Source organism: Elaeis guineensis, chromosome 4 (genome assembly GCF_000442705.2).
Source record: "Elaeis guineensis isolate ETL-2024a chromosome 4, EG11, whole genome shotgun sequence".
Classification (NCBI taxonomy): domain Eukaryota; kingdom Viridiplantae; phylum Streptophyta; class Magnoliopsida; order Arecales; family Arecaceae; genus Elaeis; species Elaeis guineensis.
The window spans coordinates 2,988,876-3,006,286 of NC_025996.2; the positions used below are offsets into that span (position 1 = coordinate 2,988,876).

Consider the following 17,411-nt stretch of genomic DNA (forward strand, 5'->3'; position numbering starts at 1 on the left):
CGAAAGATAGTGGAGCAGACACGTGGCCATCACCGCGGCTCGCCACGCAGAATCTGTTATGAGGGGTGGAGCAGCGTCTGTTGTCGTGACTTGCCAGCGGATAGGAGAATCGCATGGTATCCGTCGCAGGAGGTGGAGCAGGTTCGTGGCCGTTATTGTGGCCTGCCAGGGGATAGTGGAGCTGTGCGGTATCCGCCACAGGAAGTGGAGCAGGGTGGCGATGGTTACTGCGGCTTGTCAGGGAATGATGGAACTGCGCGGAGTCTGCCACAGGAAGTGGAGCAGGGTCGTGGCCGTTTTGATGGCCTGTCAGGGGGCGCGGATCTGTCGATTGAAGCTCGGCAGCGGTCGGAGCCCGATTTCTGTAGAGGTCCGGGAGAGGTCCTCCTGGCGGTTGGGGTCGTGGGTGGAGCCCGACTTCCGGGGGAGTCCGGGCAGAACCCTCTCGGAGCCGAAGTTGCGGGCGGAACCCGGCTCTCGTAGGAGTCCGGGCGGAGTCTGCTTGCGGCTGTAGTCGTTGGCGTCGAAGATGAAGCTCGGCTCCCTTAAGAGCACGGGCGAAGTCCTCCTGCAATTTAAAATTAAAGGCGAAGTCCGGCTCTCGTAGGAGTCCGGATGGAGCTTACCAGTAGTTGATACTGGGAGCGGAGCCCGGCTCCCGTAGGAGTCCGGGCGGAGCTGTGCTGCTGTCGGCGGTGGAGCCCGGCTCCTGTAGGAGTCCGGGCGGAGCTGCGCTGCTGTCGGCGGTGGAGCCCAGCTCCCATAGGAGTCCGGGCGGAGCTGCGCTGCTGTCGGCGGTGGAGCCCGGCTCCCGCAGGAGTCCGGGCGGAGCTGCGTTGCTGTCGGCGGTGGAGCCCGGCTCCTGTAGGAGTCCGGGCGGAGCTGCGCTGCTGTCGGCGGTGGAGCCCGGCTCCCGCAGGAGTCCGGGCGGAGCTGCGCTGCTGCCGATTCCGTTGAGGGTTTCGGCTGTGGGTATTTTATACCCAACAAATAAGAAGGGATGAGTTTGAGATTTCAAATAATTTTTGTTATAACAAGATCATGAGAAATAAATAATATATATGACATTATCGTAAGCTTGAGAATGACATGAAGAATGTATACTTTGAAATAGGTATCTTGAACGACATAACTTAATTTTGAGGACGAAATTATTTGAAGGGGGGAGAATGTAACATCCCGGCCCAATTGGGCCCAGAATCAGCCACGGCCCGTAAAAAAAAAAAAAGCTTCTTCCCCTTCTTCGATTGAATCCGGGAAGAGCAGAACCTTGGGCAACAAGGACCCCAAGGATTCCCTATAAATCCCCTTCTCCCCTCCCTTCAAAGGATCCCAGAGCCCGGCCTCCTTTCTTCTTTCTCCCTCTTTCTTTCTCGTTTTACCGATTTTCTTAGACCCGTGTTCATCGAAAATTGGAAACGGAGACACTGCCGGAGCTCGCGGTAAGCCCCTCTCCTTCTTCCTCTCCCTCTTCCCTTTCTCCCCTGGCCCAAGGCCTCACCGCCGGCCACCGACTTTGCCAAAAATCAGTCGCAAAAGAAATCTCCTATTTTCTGAATTTTCCCTTGATTTTGCCGGCCGAACCTTGCCGCCGGCCGTCCCTTGCTCCACCGCCGCCTCCACCTGCTGTCGGACCTCCGACGAAGCCGCTGCCTTCGTCGGAGTCGAGCCACTGAACCCTCTCTGGTCCTCCCCCTGTTTCGGCCCAAGGAAGGCCGCGGGAAGAAGAAGAAAAGAAGAAGAAGAAAAGAAAAGAAAAGAAAAAGAAAAATGAAAAAGAAAAAGAAAAAGAAAAAGAAAAGGAAAAAGAGAAAAAGGAAAAAAAAAGAAAACAAAAATAAAAGAAGAAGAAGAAGAGAGAGAATTTTCCTCTCCCTCCTTTCTCTCTCTTTCCTCTCTCCTCTCTCTACATTCTCTCTATATTTTCTCTCTCTAGATTCTCTCTCTAGAACTTTTCTCTCTCTTTATGGATTTTGTCTCTCTAGGATCTTTTCTTCCTCTCTGATTTCATCATGGACCCTAGGATAAAATTGAAATGAAAATAAGATGATCTGAGATTGCTCCGAAATTCGTGCGGTAGATCTGATCCCGTCCGATCCTATTCGAAATTTATAACATTTGATTCATATTGAGTCATCCTGATTGGACCTCTGATGATCTCGACCATGATTGCCTCATCTGAAGGATACGAAGATTTCTCTCTCTATTTTCTCTCTCTACTTTCTCTCTCTAGAATTTTCTCTCTCTTCATAGATTTTTTCTCTCTAAAAGTCTTATGGATCAGTGGAGGATCTAGATACTTAGATAAATCCTAATTTTGATTAATCTTAAGAGAGGTCCTCGATTTGTATTATTAGGATCGATTATCGATAATTTCTCTATATGTGATTTTTATATTGATCAGGGTCATAAAGAAATGATTGTCTACATATGATATCGAGTGGAATATTTTGTTAAAGAAATTCATAAATCAAAGAAGAACATTGATTTCTGTGCTTGGATCAGTCACCGGTAAAGGTAAAAATCCCTATACATGATCACCATTATAGATATGCTATTTTACTGTTGGTCTTGCATTATTGGTTTTGTATCGTCGAATTTGAGATCGATGAATTTATTATACTTGAGATACTGTTATTTGATTTTGAGCATGAGTATGTTATGTCAATATATATGTATCAGAGATTGATAGCATGATTATATGGATATGACATATCTGAATTGATCATAATGCAAGACAGAATTGATTTGATGAAATCAACACATAATGATTAAATGAAAAGAAAGAGATATATGGTATGGACTAGCCTTGTCATGTGGAACAGCCTCCACTGGCTTACAGGTGGATCAGTCGGCCAAGAGCTCATGCCTGGGACAGCCCGTCAGGAGCTTATGCCTGGGACAGCCTCTCACGGGCTTTCGTACGTGGGACAGCCGATCAGGAGCTCATCCTGGGACAGTCTTGAAAGGTTTTTTATGTGAAAATTGATTCGGATGATGACTGAGGTATAGACTTGGATAGTCCAGAGCCAGAAAGAAAATGTTAAAAATCTTGTGATTATGAAAAGAGAAATAAAAGATAAGACATGAAATAATTGTTGAATAAAAGTGTTTCACCTGTTAATATATGATGATGCATCTATTTTAACAAGACAGAAAATTTATGGATGTTTGCATTATTCTGGACATTGAACATGAGATTTTATATTTTATTGCTTATCCTTATTTTCAGACTATATTACTATATCAGTGTGATATAGAAATTTTTACTGGGCTGTAAAGCTCACATCTCTTTATCTTTCTTTTTCTTCTCAGAGTTACAGGACGTTCATGATTGGCTATGGCTTAGATTTATGGGTGAGCAGATGGAAAGATAGAGTGTCATAGTATCTGATCAGAGGATTGAAGAAAATTAATTTATAATTATGCAAGATTTTACGAATTATTGTTGAAATTAATTGTTATGGATGTTAAGATTGTAATGATTTATTTTGGCCTTGCATATTCTTTAGGGCTTGCTCTAAGGAGTGTGCGGCCATCACGTATCCGACCCGGATGTTGGGTTCGGGGCATGACATTATGCCTGGGACAGCCCCCACAGGCTTATATGTGGAAGAATCTGATCCGAGAAAGATCATGAATGATTTGATCCGAGAAAGATCATGGCCACTTTGATCCGAGAAAGATCATGAATATTTCGATCCGAGAAAGATCACAGAAATCGATCCGAATAAAAGATCGTTGCATGATCCTGATAGTCCAAAGCCAAAGCCAAAGCCAAAGCCAAAAAGAAAAGGATTAAAGATGATGTGATAATAGAAGAAAATAGAAAGATAAGACATGAAACAATCGTTGAATAAAATTGTTTCACTTATTAACATATGATAATGTATTTCTTTTGATAAAACAGCTAATCTATAAATGTTTGCAGTATTCTGGACAGTGAACATCGACTTTTATGTATTATTACTTATCTTTATTTTCAGATTATATTATTATATTGGTGTGATATGAAAATTCTTACTGGGCTGTAAAGCTCACACCCCTTCATCTTTCTTTTCTTCTCAGAGTTACAGGATGCTTATGATTGGCTATGGTTTGGATTTACAGGTGAGCAGAAGAATAAATAAGAGTGTCATAGTATCTGATCAAAGAATTGAAGAAATTTAATTTGTAATTATGCAAGATTTTACGAATTATTGTTGAAATTAATTGTTATGGATGTTAAGATTGTAATGATTTATTTTGGCCTTGCATATTCTTTAGGGCTTGCTCTAAGGAGTGTGCGGCCATCATGTATCCGACCCGGGTGTTGGGTTCGGGGCGTGACAAAGAGCGTATGCAAAACCACTCTCTTGATGTTATAGCTTCCTCTGCCATTGATTTAATTCCTTTCTATCTTCGAAAGAGTTCAATTTCTATCATCAAACCAAATGTTGTTTGCTCTGAAGACTGGGCTACTTTTCTAAAGCAAGTCATCTTCTCTTCCCCTTAAGCACCTTGGTCTTCCCTTACAACAGGCTAAAAAGCTTTCCAAATCAGATTGGTGGGTTCCGATTCAAAAAATGGAATCCAGAATCATGACGTGGAAAGAAAAAATCCTATCCTTTGGGGGGCGACTCACTCTTACAAACGTTGTCCTTTCAGGGATGCCTATTTATCACACGCGTCTCTTTAAATTGCCGACGTGAGTCATCAAAAAAATTCTACCGGCTCAGAAGGGCTTGTCTTTGGATAGGGTATGATCATGCGAACAGGCTTTCTTGTAAAGTAAGTTGGAAGAATGTTTGTATTTCTAAGGATGAAGGTGGGTGAGGAATCAAATACCTCAATGATTTCAATAGTGCTTTCCCATCCAAATGGGATGGAGGTTTCTTAGAAAGGAGCCCACCCAATGGAGGGCTTTTCTTATTGGCAGGTACTATAAAAGAATCAGATTCTCTGCTTTTTGGAAACCTAATAGAAATTGCTCTCCCACCTGGAAGGAGATTATCAACTCTCTCTCCTATTTGGAACAGAACCAAGTTCATTGTGGCTAATGGTTTATCTATTCTGTTTTGGCAGGATACTTGGCTGCTCCAGGCACATCTCAAATCACTCTTTCCAAACTTGTATCTCTCTTACCGGCTGAAATTTGGTACTGTAAATCCATTTTTTAATCTTCATAATCATTCTTGGAACTTCAGATGTAGAACAAACCTTTCTAATGAGGCCCAATCTGTACTGCAACGGCTTCGTTCACTTTTCAATGGTCATCAGCTCAACTTGGAACCTGACAAACTCTCTTTAAACTGCATCGTAACTCCAGAAATTTTTCATCTGCTGTTTTGAATGAGGATCCGTGCGGGCGTATATTTGATCCCACACCGATTATTTACTGGAAAGATTTTGGATATTTATACAGAGCTAAAGAATCCAAATAATATATTCTGACTAGTCTTTTTGGATGCGATCACGAGTTGTTACAAATGGTATTGAGCCGATCCAGCTCATAGCCTATGTGGACTAGGGAATATTGTAGTATGGATTCATTGGGATTAACCACGGACTAATCATATTGTTTGTGACTTGATACATGGAGTTAGACCGAGAGCATGATGGCAGAATTGATACATGGAGTCAGTCTGAGAGCCTGATGAGGATGTCAAGACTTAAATGGAGGGAGTATGTGAGGACCTATACGGATATGTATTTAATCCCACATCAATTATTCATTCGGAAGATCTTGGGTACTTATACAAGATAAGTTCATAAATTGTAGATGAGTTAAATGGAAATTAGCAAGGCTCCTGTGGTCTCTCTATGTCCCTTCAATGATTAAATGTTTTTAATGATTCGCTGCTCTCAACAAACTGAACACCAAAGAGATCATCCTCAGGAAATGTGGTAGGGAGCTCAGGGGCTGTTTGTTCCGTGCCAATCCTTCTGAATCCTTGATTTTTTTTCACTTGCCCTTTCATTTTTCCAATATGGGAATGCCTACGGTCTCTTTTGGGGGTCTCTGCCCCTCCTGCTAATTTATGGGACCTCTGTACCAAATGGATTCCCACCCATTTTCAGAAGGATATGCATAAAGCCATGTTAATGCTGATTGCTGCTTTTCTTTGGAGTATTAGGACAGACAGAAACTCCAGACTCTTTCTCCACAAGGCGCAGCTTGCTTCAGCCGTAGCTCTTAGAGGTGTTGCCTTCTTCAATGATTGGTCTCAGCTCTATTCGTTTAAAGATCTATCGGGAGTTGGTGGACTCTGGAAAAAAATCAGTGGTATTTACTCTTGTCGCAGGTCAATCGATGGATGAGGAGAACACTTCTTTCATCTCTGCAGCTCAGTCAACAGGCTGGTTATTTGGGTTACACTTAACCTCTCTTGTTTTCTTTAGTGCTGGGGTTCTAATCAAGTTCTCGTAATGTGAGCTCCGTTTCAGTTTCTTTTTGGTTCAGAGTGTTTGCAGTCTGCTGTTCATCCTTCTGTCCACTCACGTTTTTTTGATGAAATCTCTCCACTCATGTTGAGTTGTTGTTTTCTCTTTCCGCTCTGTATTTACTTTTTCTGTAACTGTGTAACTAATGGGTCACTTTACTAAGCCAATGCGACTAACCATGTTTACACCGTTTATGATGGTTGTTATATCACGCCCCGAACCCAACACCCGGGTCAGATACGTGATGGCCGCATACTCCTTAGAGCAAGTCCTAAAGAATATGCAAGGCCAAATTAAATCATTACAACCTTAACATTCATAACAATTCATTGAACAATAATTCGTAAAAGCTTGTATAATTATAAATTAAATTTCTTCAATCCTCTGATCAGATACTATGACACTCTATCTATCCATCTGCTCATCCGTAAATCTAAGCCATAGCAATCATAAGCATCCTGTAACTTTGAGAAGAAAAAAAATGAAGGGGTGTAAGCTTTACAGTCCAGTAAGAATTTCCATATCACACCAATATAATAATATAATCTGAAAATAAGGATAAGCAATAAAACATAAATCTCACGTTCAATATTCGAAATAATACAATATCTATAAATTATTTGTCTTGTCAAAAAAATGCATCATCATATGTTAACAGATGAAATACTTTTGTTCAACAATTGTTTCATGTCTTATCTTTCATTTCTCTTTTCATAATCACATGATTTTTAATATTTTTTTTTTGGCTCTGGACTAACCAAGTCTATATCTCAGTCATCATCCGAATCAATTTCCACTTAAAAGCCTTTCAAGGCTATCCCAGGATGAGCTCCTGGCCGGCTGTCCCACGTATGAAAGCCCGTGAGAGGCTATCCCAGGCATAAGCTCCTGACAGGCTGTCCCAGGCATGAGCTCCTGGCCGGCTGATCCATCTGTAAGTCAGTGGGGCTGTCTCAGGCATAAGCTCCTGACGGACTGTCCCAGGCATAAGCTCCTGGCTGACTGTTCCACATGACAAGGCTAGTCCATACCATATATCTCTTTCTTTTTATTTAATCATTATGTGTTGATTTCATCAAATCAATTCCGACTTGCATTATGATCAATTTAGATATGTCATATCTATATAATCATGCCATTAATCTCTGATATATATATTGACATAACATACTCATGCTCAAAATCATATTAGCAAATAATGGTGTCTCGGATATAGCAAATTCATCGATCTCAAATCCAACGATGCAAAACCAATGATGCAAGATCCACGATAAAATAGCATATATATAATGATGATCATGTACAGAAATTTTTACCTTTATCGGTGACTGATCCAAGCATAAAAATCAATATTCTTCTTTGATTTATGAATTTCTCTAACAAGATATTCTACTCGATATCTTATACAGACAATCGTATCTCTTCATGACTCTGATCAAATATAAAAATCATATATGAAGAAAATTATCGATAATCGATCTTAATAACACAAATCCAGGATTTCTCCTAGGATTATCCAAAATTGAGATTCATCTAAGTATCTAGACCCTCCATTGGTCCACAAGACTTTTAGAGAGAGAAAATCCATGAAGAGAGAGAAAATTTTAGAGAAAAAAAGTAGAGAGAGAAAATTTTTGTATCCTTCAGATGAGGCAATCATGATCGAGATCATTAGAGGTCCTATCAGGGTGACTTAATATAAATTAACCATGATTGATGTTATCAATTTCGAATAAAGATCGGATCGAGATCTAATCTACTACACAAATTTCGGAGCAATCTCAGGTCATCATATTTTCATCTCAATTTATCCTAGGATCCGTGATGAAATCAGAGAGAGAGAAAGACCCTAGAGAGACAAAATCCATAAAGAGAGAAAAAGATTTAGAGAGAGAAAATAGGAAGAGAATCTAGAGAGAGAAAATGGAGAGAGAAGGTAGAGAGAGGAGAGAGGAAAGAGAGAGAAAGGAGAGAGAGGAGAGAGAGAAAAATTTTCTCTTTTTATTTTTTTATTTTTTTATTTTTCTATTTTTTCTTTTATTTTTCTTTTCTTTTTCTTTTTTTCTCTTTTTCCATTTCTTTTTCTTTTTCTTTTCCTTCTTCTTCCCACGGCCCTCTCTTGGGCCGAAACAGGGGAAGACCGACGAGGTCCCCCCAGTGACCCGGGCTCTAACGAGGTGGGTGGTGTCCGGTCGATGGCAACGGAGCAAGGCCGGCCGACAGCGAGGTTCGATCGGCAAAGTTTTTTTTTTTTAATTTCTCAAAAACAGGAGATCCGTCCCCTTTCTTCATGATTTTCGGCCATTGGCCGGTCATCAGTAGGCAAGCACTCAAGGGAAGAGAGAGAGAGATGAGGGTCTGATCTCGGGGATGAGACGCCGCAACCAACAGCGTCGGTGGCCGGAAAAGAGAGGAAAAGGTTCCGATCGAATAGGGATTTCATGTTTCATCGAATTTTTAATGATCCCGACGGCCGATGAGGAGTCTAAAACTATGAAAAGAAAGAAAAGAGGGAGAGAAAGAAAGATTGAACCCTTATATGAACTTTGGTGGCCTCTTTGACCTTCGATTTTCGACGAACACAAGAAGAGAGTGCCGCGGCTTCCAAGGAAAAAAGAGAGAAATTTGAGCTCAATGATCACCAGTGGAGGCTTGAGAGAGAGAGGGGAGGCTGATTTATAGAGGATCCTAGAGTTTCAAGAGTCCTAGAACCCTTCTCCGATCGAGATGCATCGGAGAAGAAGACTCCCATCGGGAGTCTTCTTCCCATTTCCTATTTTATTTATTTATTTATTTATTTTTTTTGGTATGGGCTTTGGGCTTTTGGGCTTGGTCCAGAGCCCAAATGGGTCGGGTGTTACATTCTCTCCTCCTTCAAATAATTTTATCCTCGAAATTAAGTTATGTCGTTTGAGATACATATTTCAAAGTATACATTCTTCATGTCATTCTCAACCTTTTAATAGTCTGCCTTACATAATATTTGTTTCACAAGATTTTGATATAATAAAATTATGTGAGTTCTCAAACTCATTCTCTTCATACTGGTTCTTTTTTTTTTTGAAGAACAGTAACATTTTAGACTTGTATTAACATACCATAGTTATTTATTTTAATACATTCCACTCAAAATTCATAATTATCTAAGACTACCTATGATGGAAAAATAAAGGAAGATCTTCACAATCATCGATTTTTTTTTCTCTTGACCTTCCAATTAATTTAATAGATGGACTTTCATCTTAAGAAAACCTCAATCTTCTATATCAGTTCGAGTAATAATATTAAATTTTAAAAAATATGAGATCTGTGTCAAGATATTTTAGATTTGAACTAATAACAGAACTATCAAGCTGTTAATAATAAACTTGAGATATTTAGGATTTCTTGACATCATCTACAATGAAGCAACCTACTGACAAAAATTATTCGGCTATGATCAGATTAGGTCAAATCTATAGCATACTTTCATTATCAATAAAATTTTTTCTCATTTGCAACTAATGTATTCTTTCATAATATCTTTTGAATCATGAAATTAATATTTTTAATCAATTTAATCTACCATACTTTTGCTGCGTGCTCTGATTTTAATTTATCAAATTATATAGGTTTATCGAAAGATAAGAATATCTTTGTATGTTAGATCAATCATAGATAGATCCAACTTTCAAATTTAACTTAGAGCAAAACTTTAAGTTTCTTTGTCTTTACTATCTGTTGGGCATAGCATATCAAAATTAAATCTTGATCCACTTTTTATGTTTGAAATCATTGCATAAGTTTCATCACTCTTCAAGAATCCAACATATCTAGAATCAATTGGAGTTAACCTTAGATTTACCTTACAATCATTTTGATAATTTCTAAATCAATCTTCTTTTTTAAAAGAATTAATTCTAACTTGACAAACTAGAAGAAGTCAAGCCAACATCCTTATAAGTAGAATCAACTTGATTATTTCTTGTATAGCTCTCTTCATCACAACACTTAGCATCAATAGATAAATCCATACAAAATTTTATCCCTTGTATAAGTCATTCAAAATTTAATACTAACAAGATATTTTAGTTCAATTCAGAAATTCAAACTTTGACTTGAATAATTAATACACTTCACCATCTTCAATAATCACAAGAAAAATTAAAGAATCTAATCCAAAGATGATAATATGAATTATTAAAGATTTCATCATAACATATATATCATATTCTAACAAATCTATTTCTTATTCAAATCATCAAAATTTCTCAGATCCACTTAGAAAAGCAAACTTTTGACTCAAAATTCAATGTAATTTAAAAGATCAAAACAATCACATCCAAATATGATATTTTGAATAACCAAAGATTTCATCAAGATGTGTATCTCATATTTTCATAATAAAATTCAAGTATATATTTTATTTAAAATCGAGTTTCATATATGATCTCTTATAGGTTCAATACTCAAAAATATTTTTCTCTCATATGATGAAATTTCTTCTTAGACCACATCCTAACTTTCTTCTGATAAATTTAAAATTTATAATATTTAATTAATATCAAAATCAAAAAAGTTATCATGATCTCCACTCATATAAGTTTAGCATTCCAAAATTATCGAGTATACCTAACATAACATATCAATACCTCCCACTTCCTTTCAGGGTCAACTCTGCTTATATTTCGGTCACCTTACTAATTGAAATTCAAGATATAACTCATCAATTCTATTATAGATATCATACGCCACTTATGCATAAATTTCATCTTAATATCTATTGATTCAAAATCTAATTACTGGGTCATTTGTTTTATGTCTATCATGTTCTTTATTATCATAGTCTAAGTTCAAATATTACTAAAGTCATAATTTCAAATAATTATAATCTTAAGCTCAAATACCACTTAAATCATATTCTTTAGTGATTATAACCTAAACTCTAATATCATTCTATTACATCCTTAATGATCATAACCTTAAACTCTGATATTATCTATCATATTCTATTGATTATAATCTCAGGGTTTTGATATCACTTATGTTACAGTCCCTAGTGACCTTAAAGTTTTGATACCTCTCAAGTCATATTCTCTGATATCACTCTGTCATATCTTATTGATCATACATAAAGTTTTGATATCACTTCATAATCTCTAGTGATCTTAAACCTAAGCTCTGATATTATTCTATCACATCCTAATCACTTATATCATAATCTCTAATGATCATAACCTAAGCTCTGATACCATTTTGTCATATCCTATTGATCTTACATAAAGTTTTGATATCACTTCATAATCTTAGTGATCTTAAACCTAAGCTCTGATATTACTTTATCATATCCTAATCACTTATATCCTAGTTTCCAAATGATCATAACGTAGGCTCTGATACTATTCTGTTACGCCCCGAACCCAACATCTGGATCGGATACATGATGGTCGCACACTCCTTAGAGCAAGTCCTAAAGAATATGCAAGGTCAAATTAAATCATTACAACCTTAACATCCATAACAATTCATTTCAACAATAATTCATAAAATCTTGCATAATTACAAATTAAATTTCTTCAATCCTTTGATTAGATACTATGATACTCTATCTATCTATCTACTCACCCGTAAATCCAAGCCATAGTAATCATAAGCATCCTGTAATTCTGAGAAGAAAAAAAAAATGAAAGGGTGTGAGCTTTACAGCCCAGTAAGAATTTTCATATCACACCAATATAATAATATAATCTGAAAATAAGAATAAGCAATAAAACATAAAATCTCACGTTCAATATCCAAAATAATACAATATCTATAAATTATTTGTCTTGTCAAAAAAATACATCATCATATGTTAACAGGTGAAATATTTTTGTTCAACAATTATTTCATGTCTTATCTTTCATTTCTCTTTTCATAATCACATGATTTTTAATATTTTCTTTCTGGCTCTGGACTAATCAAGTCTATACCTCAGTCATCATCCGAATCAACTTCCACTTAAAAATCTTTCAAGACTGTCCTAGGATGAGCTCCTGGCTGGCTGTCCCACGTACGAAAGCCCGTGAGAGGCAGTCTCAGGCATAAGCTTCTGACGGACTGTCCTAGGCATGAGCTCCTGGCCGACTGATCCACCTGTAAGCCAGTGGGGGCTGTCCCAGGCATAAGCTCCTGGTGGGTTGTCTCAGGCATAAGCTCCTGGTGGGCTATCCCAGGCATAAGCTCCTGGCTGGCTGTTCCACATGACAAGGCTAGTCCATACCATATATCTCTTTCTTTTCATTTAATCATTATGTGTTGATTTTATTAAAAAATCAATTCTGACTTGCATTATGATTAATTTAGATATGCCATATCCATATAATCATGCTATCAATCTTTGATACATATATATTGACATAACATACTCATGCTCAAAATCATATAAGCAAATAATGGTGTCTCGGGTATAGCAAATTCATCGATCTCAAATCCAACGATGCAAAAGTAATGATGCAAGATCAACAGTAAAATAACATATATATAATGGTGATCATGTACAGAGATTCTTACCTTTATCGGTGATTGATCTAAGCATAAAAATCAATATTCTTCTTTGATTTATGAATTTCTCTAACAAGATATTCTACTCAATATCTTATGCAGACAATCGTATCTCTTCATGATCCTGATCAAATATAAAATTTATATACGAAGAAAATTATCGATAATCGATCTTAATAACAAAAATTCAGAATTTCTCCTAGGATTACCCAAAATTGAGATTCGTCTAAGTATCTAGACCCTCCATTGGTCCACAAGACTTCTAGAGAGAAAATTTATGAAGAGAGAGAAAATTCTAGAGAGATAAAGTAGAGAAAGAAAATCTTTGTATCCTTCAGACGAGGCAATCATGATCGAGATCATCAGAGGTCCTATCAGGATGACTTAATATGAATTAACCATGATTGATGTTATCAATTTTGAATAAAGATCGGATCGGGATCTAATCTACTGCAGGAATTTCAGAGCAATCTCAGGTCATCATATTTTCATCTCAATTTTATCCTAAGATCCATGATGAAATCAGATAGAGAGAAAGACCCTAGAGAGATAAAATCTATAAAGAGAGAAAAAGGTCTAGAGAGAGAAAATAGGAAGAAAATCTAGAGAGAGAAAATAGAGAGAGAAGGTAGAGAGAGGAGAGAGGAAAGAGAGAGAAAGGAGAGAGAGGAGAGAGAAAAAATTTTGCTCTTTTCTTCTTTTTTTTCTATTTTTTTTCTTTTCTATTTTTTTCTTTTTCTCTTTTTCCTTTTTTTTTCTTTTTCTTTTCCTTCTTCTTCCCACGACCCTCTCTTGGGCCGAAACAGGGGAAGACCGACGAGGTCCCCCTAGTGACCTGGGCTCCGACGAGGTGGGTGGCGTCCGATCGATGGCAACGGAGCAAGACCGGCCAACAGCGAGGTTCGATCGGCGAAGTTTTTTTTTTTATTTCTCGAAAAATAGAGGATCTGTCCCCTTTTTTCATGATTTTCGGCCATTGGCCGGTCGCCGGTAGCCAAGCACTCAAGGAAAGAGAGAGAGAAAGATGAGGGTCCGTCTCGAGGATCAGACGCCGCAATCGACGGTGCTGGTGGCTGGAAAAGAGAGAAAAAGGTTCCGACCGAACAGGAGTTTCATGTTTCATAGAATTTTTGATAATCCTGACGGCCGGCGAGGAGTCTAAAATCATGGGAAGAAAGAAAAGAGGGAGAGGAAGAAAGATTGAACCCTTACCTGAACTCTGGTGGCCTCGTCGACCTTCGATTTCCGACGAACATAAGAAGAGAGTGCCACGGCTTCCAAGGAAAAAAGAGAGGAATTTGAGCTCAACAATCGCCGGTAGAGGCTCGAGAGGGAGAGGGGAGGCTTATTTATAGAGGGTCCTAGAGTTTTAAGAGTCCTAGAATCCTTCTCCGATCGAGATTCATCGGAGAAGAAGACTCCCATCGGGAGTCTTCTTCCCATTTTCTATTTTATTTATTTATTTATTTATTTTTTGATATGGGCTTTGGGCTTTTGGGCTTGGTCCAGGGCCCAAATGGGCCGGGTGTTATATGTTAACATGTCTCCGCAATATTCGCTGTTCTATATGCAAAGCCATGGGTCGAGAAGTCAAGTCAATAACTTCATCACGAGCGCCAATTGTCTTCCATCGTCATGCGAGTGACATATATACCTGCAAAAGAGGTGCCGACCAAGGAAACCAGAAGGAAGATTCATGGCATTTGTAGTCCCATCCACAGTCAGTCATTTCTTTTCTAAAACTTTTGAGTTTCCATGGTTACAAATAGACATGATAATCTATCAGGTTTTCGAGGAAAACTTTTGCAGCTTTAGAAAGGATGGAAGCTAGACTAGAAGCAGCATCTCTAGCTGGAGACTTGGGTGCATTCCTCCAGCTTCTTCAGGAGGATAGCCTTCTTCTGGACAGACTGAGCACTACTCATCATACATCAAACAATCCCCTCCACAGGGCTGCCCTACTCGGCCATGCTGATTTTGCTAGTGAAATCCTCAGTCGAAAGCCAGAACTTGCTCAGGACCTAAACGAGCAAGGTTTCTCTCCCTTGCACTTGGCTTCAGCCAACAGCCATCTCTTAGTGGTGAAAGAATTGCTGAAGGTGGGCTCAGATCTCTGCCTAATCCAGGACAAAGATGGGTTCATGCCAATCCACACCGCGGTGATCAAAGGGAAGGTTTGTGTTGTGAAGGAATTGATCGATGCCTACCCAGAGACTGCAAAAGCAAAGACATGCTAAGGAGAGACAGTTGCTCATTTGGCTGTGAGATCAAACCATTTTAAGATGGTCGAGTTCTTGGTGGACAAGCTGGGTGGTGATGAGGAGATACTTAACTCCAAGGATGAGAAAGGAAACACCATTCTGCACCTCGCCGTTGCTAGGAAACAACTTCAGGTATGATACCAAGATGTGTGTTTGCCACTCTTACAAAGAATTTTTTTTTTTCCTTGATGAAATGGGAGGCCAAGAAAAAGGCCACCTAGCATTTGTTAAGAAAGCTCAAAGATTCTTTATTGCGAGAAATTTTTCTTATTGAGCAATCAACAGATGGTGAAGTTCTTGGTTAGCAAGCCAGCGATCCAAGTGAACTCTTTCAACCTGAAGGGGTTCACTCCACTTGACGTGTTGTTAGAGTCGCCAAGCGAGCATGGAGATCTGGTTCTAGGAGAGATGATTCGAGCTGCAGGTGGGAAGAAAGCAGAAGAGGAATCTCCATCAGAAGCACCAAGTCATCCTACTCAGAGAGCCATTAACCCTGTTAGGACATCACCAATGAGATCAAATTGGAAAGGCCACCTTCAATATTTCTTCCATCTAGGACACAAGGCCAAGACATCACGTCGGGCTCTACAAGCAAAACAAGAGAATGAAAACACTCCAGGTACATTGATGGTGGTGGCGACACTAATAGCAACTGTTACATTTCAAGCAGGAATGAACCCTCCTGGAGGATTCGTGCAGGATGGCACCAATGCTGGGCTAGCAGTTCTAGGTGGTCAACTTTTTGGCTTCTTGATATTTGACATGGTGGGATTATTTGCATCACTAAGCATCATTCTACTATTGATCTGTGTGGTCCCAAGGACGAAGTGGATACTGACGAACTTCTTGAAGTGGGTTATGTGGATTGCTGTCTTCTGCACAGCAATCGCATTCGCATTTGTCCTCTATCAAATATTTCCGATTTATTCAACCTTTCTGATCAATCTTTTCATTTTAGGTTGGTGTGGGATCTTCGGAATCGCGATGAATTGGTTATTGATTCGATTCAGCTTCTATTTACTAAGGAAATTGGGATGCTTGAGAAAAAGAAGAATGGATGGAGCAAATATTACACCGATGGGAGTTGGCGCAGCTATCAAAAGAATAGTCATTGTCGTCGGTGTCCTTGTAGTTGTAGGTTTTATTGATGTCATCGTTGTGTTTCGTATTTTTCATTGGAAGTTATTTTTGGAATAATAAATTTAGGAGAAGTGCCTTGCTTTCCTTTTTCTTTCCCCCCACTAAAACAGAAAATAAAAGATCATTGTGCTTCTTGTTTTTGTAAAACAATCTGGAGAATGGATAGTAAAGTGCGCGGCATATCCACAAGATGATTCAACATAAAGTCCTTAACTTTGTTAAATGAAAAGAAATATTTTCTGCATTATCATCCTATCAATACTTTATAAAAGTGCAAAAATGTCGTCTCTTTTAGATTATTAGAATATATTCCTCAAAATCACAGCATTTGCAGCATTATTCTGTGATTGAATAACATTAACTCTGTATGCACTAGTTTTAACCCATGTTCATATTAACTCGATGTACACCAGCTCTGCCAACATATGAACCAAAACTAGCATATGTGCATTAGGTTCAGAATGCTTGTATGGGTCCTTGAACCTTCTTGTGTACTTTTTTGAAGAAGATGCGCTAAAAAAACTAAAAAGATGTGGATTTTTATGAAGACAATCTTCATGCATATGCCTTTATTTTCAAACTGGCCGACTAAAAATGGAAAGCAAATGGTTTCTATAAGATGAAGAGTAGGGCATGAAAGGAACTTAAGCATTGGGTTGCTCAAGTTTATCTAGGTAAACAAAAGTGGAATCAAGCTTAGTGAAGCTAATACAGTACAAGATATAGCTCATAGGTGCTGTGATCAGTTAGATCTTGTAAGCCTCATAGGATCCATCATGTTTACGGTTGGTGGTCCAATAATTCAATTTGATTTTCAAGGTGTTTAATCAAATTTTCTATGGATTTTTCATTAGAGATAGTTGCAGTTTTTTGTCTATTTTTTGGATTTTTAGTTATAGCCCTGGTTTGTTTCCTTTTATTTTGGTCCCCTATTTATAGTCATTTTTGTCATACTTCTCTCTGTAAGGCAGTCTAAGGTTTCCTTTCTAATGGACTTGTTTTGGTTAATTAATAAAATTCTGGTGATTTTTCTCGTCCACTTCTCTTCTTATTCCTTGTACTTCT

At 38.5% G+C, this 17,411-nt stretch overlaps 1 protein-coding gene across 1 annotated transcript; it reads left to right on the plus strand.

Moving 5' to 3' along the window:
* Nucleotides 1-14,580: 14,580 nt before the first annotated feature.
* LOC114912932 (uncharacterized) lies at nucleotides 14,581-16,194 on the plus strand. Its single transcript, XM_073255124.1, has 5 exons — nucleotides 14,581-14,665; nucleotides 14,755-15,167; nucleotides 15,228-15,338; nucleotides 15,492-15,971; nucleotides 16,165-16,194. Exons 1-5 carry the CDS (start codon nucleotides 14,581-14,583, stop codon nucleotides 16,192-16,194), a joined length of 1,119 nt encoding a protein of 372 aa, XP_073111225.1.
* Nucleotides 16,195-17,411: the final 1,217 nt, after the last annotated feature.

Excerpts from the sequence above, each read along its gene's own strand:
- LOC114912932 (XM_073255124.1), top strand. The coding sequence starts at position 14,581 with ATGCGAGTGACATATATACCTGCAAAAGAGGTGCCGACCAAGGAAACC. Across the intron at positions 15,168-15,227 it reads CCTACCCAGAGACTGCAAAA|ATGGTCGAGTTCTTGGTGGA; the intron begins GCAAAGACATGC and ends AACCATTTTAAG. Across the intron at positions 15,972-16,164 it reads GCTTCTTGATATTTGACATG|GTTGGTGTGGGATCTTCGGA; the intron begins GTGGGATTATTT and ends TTTTCATTTTAG.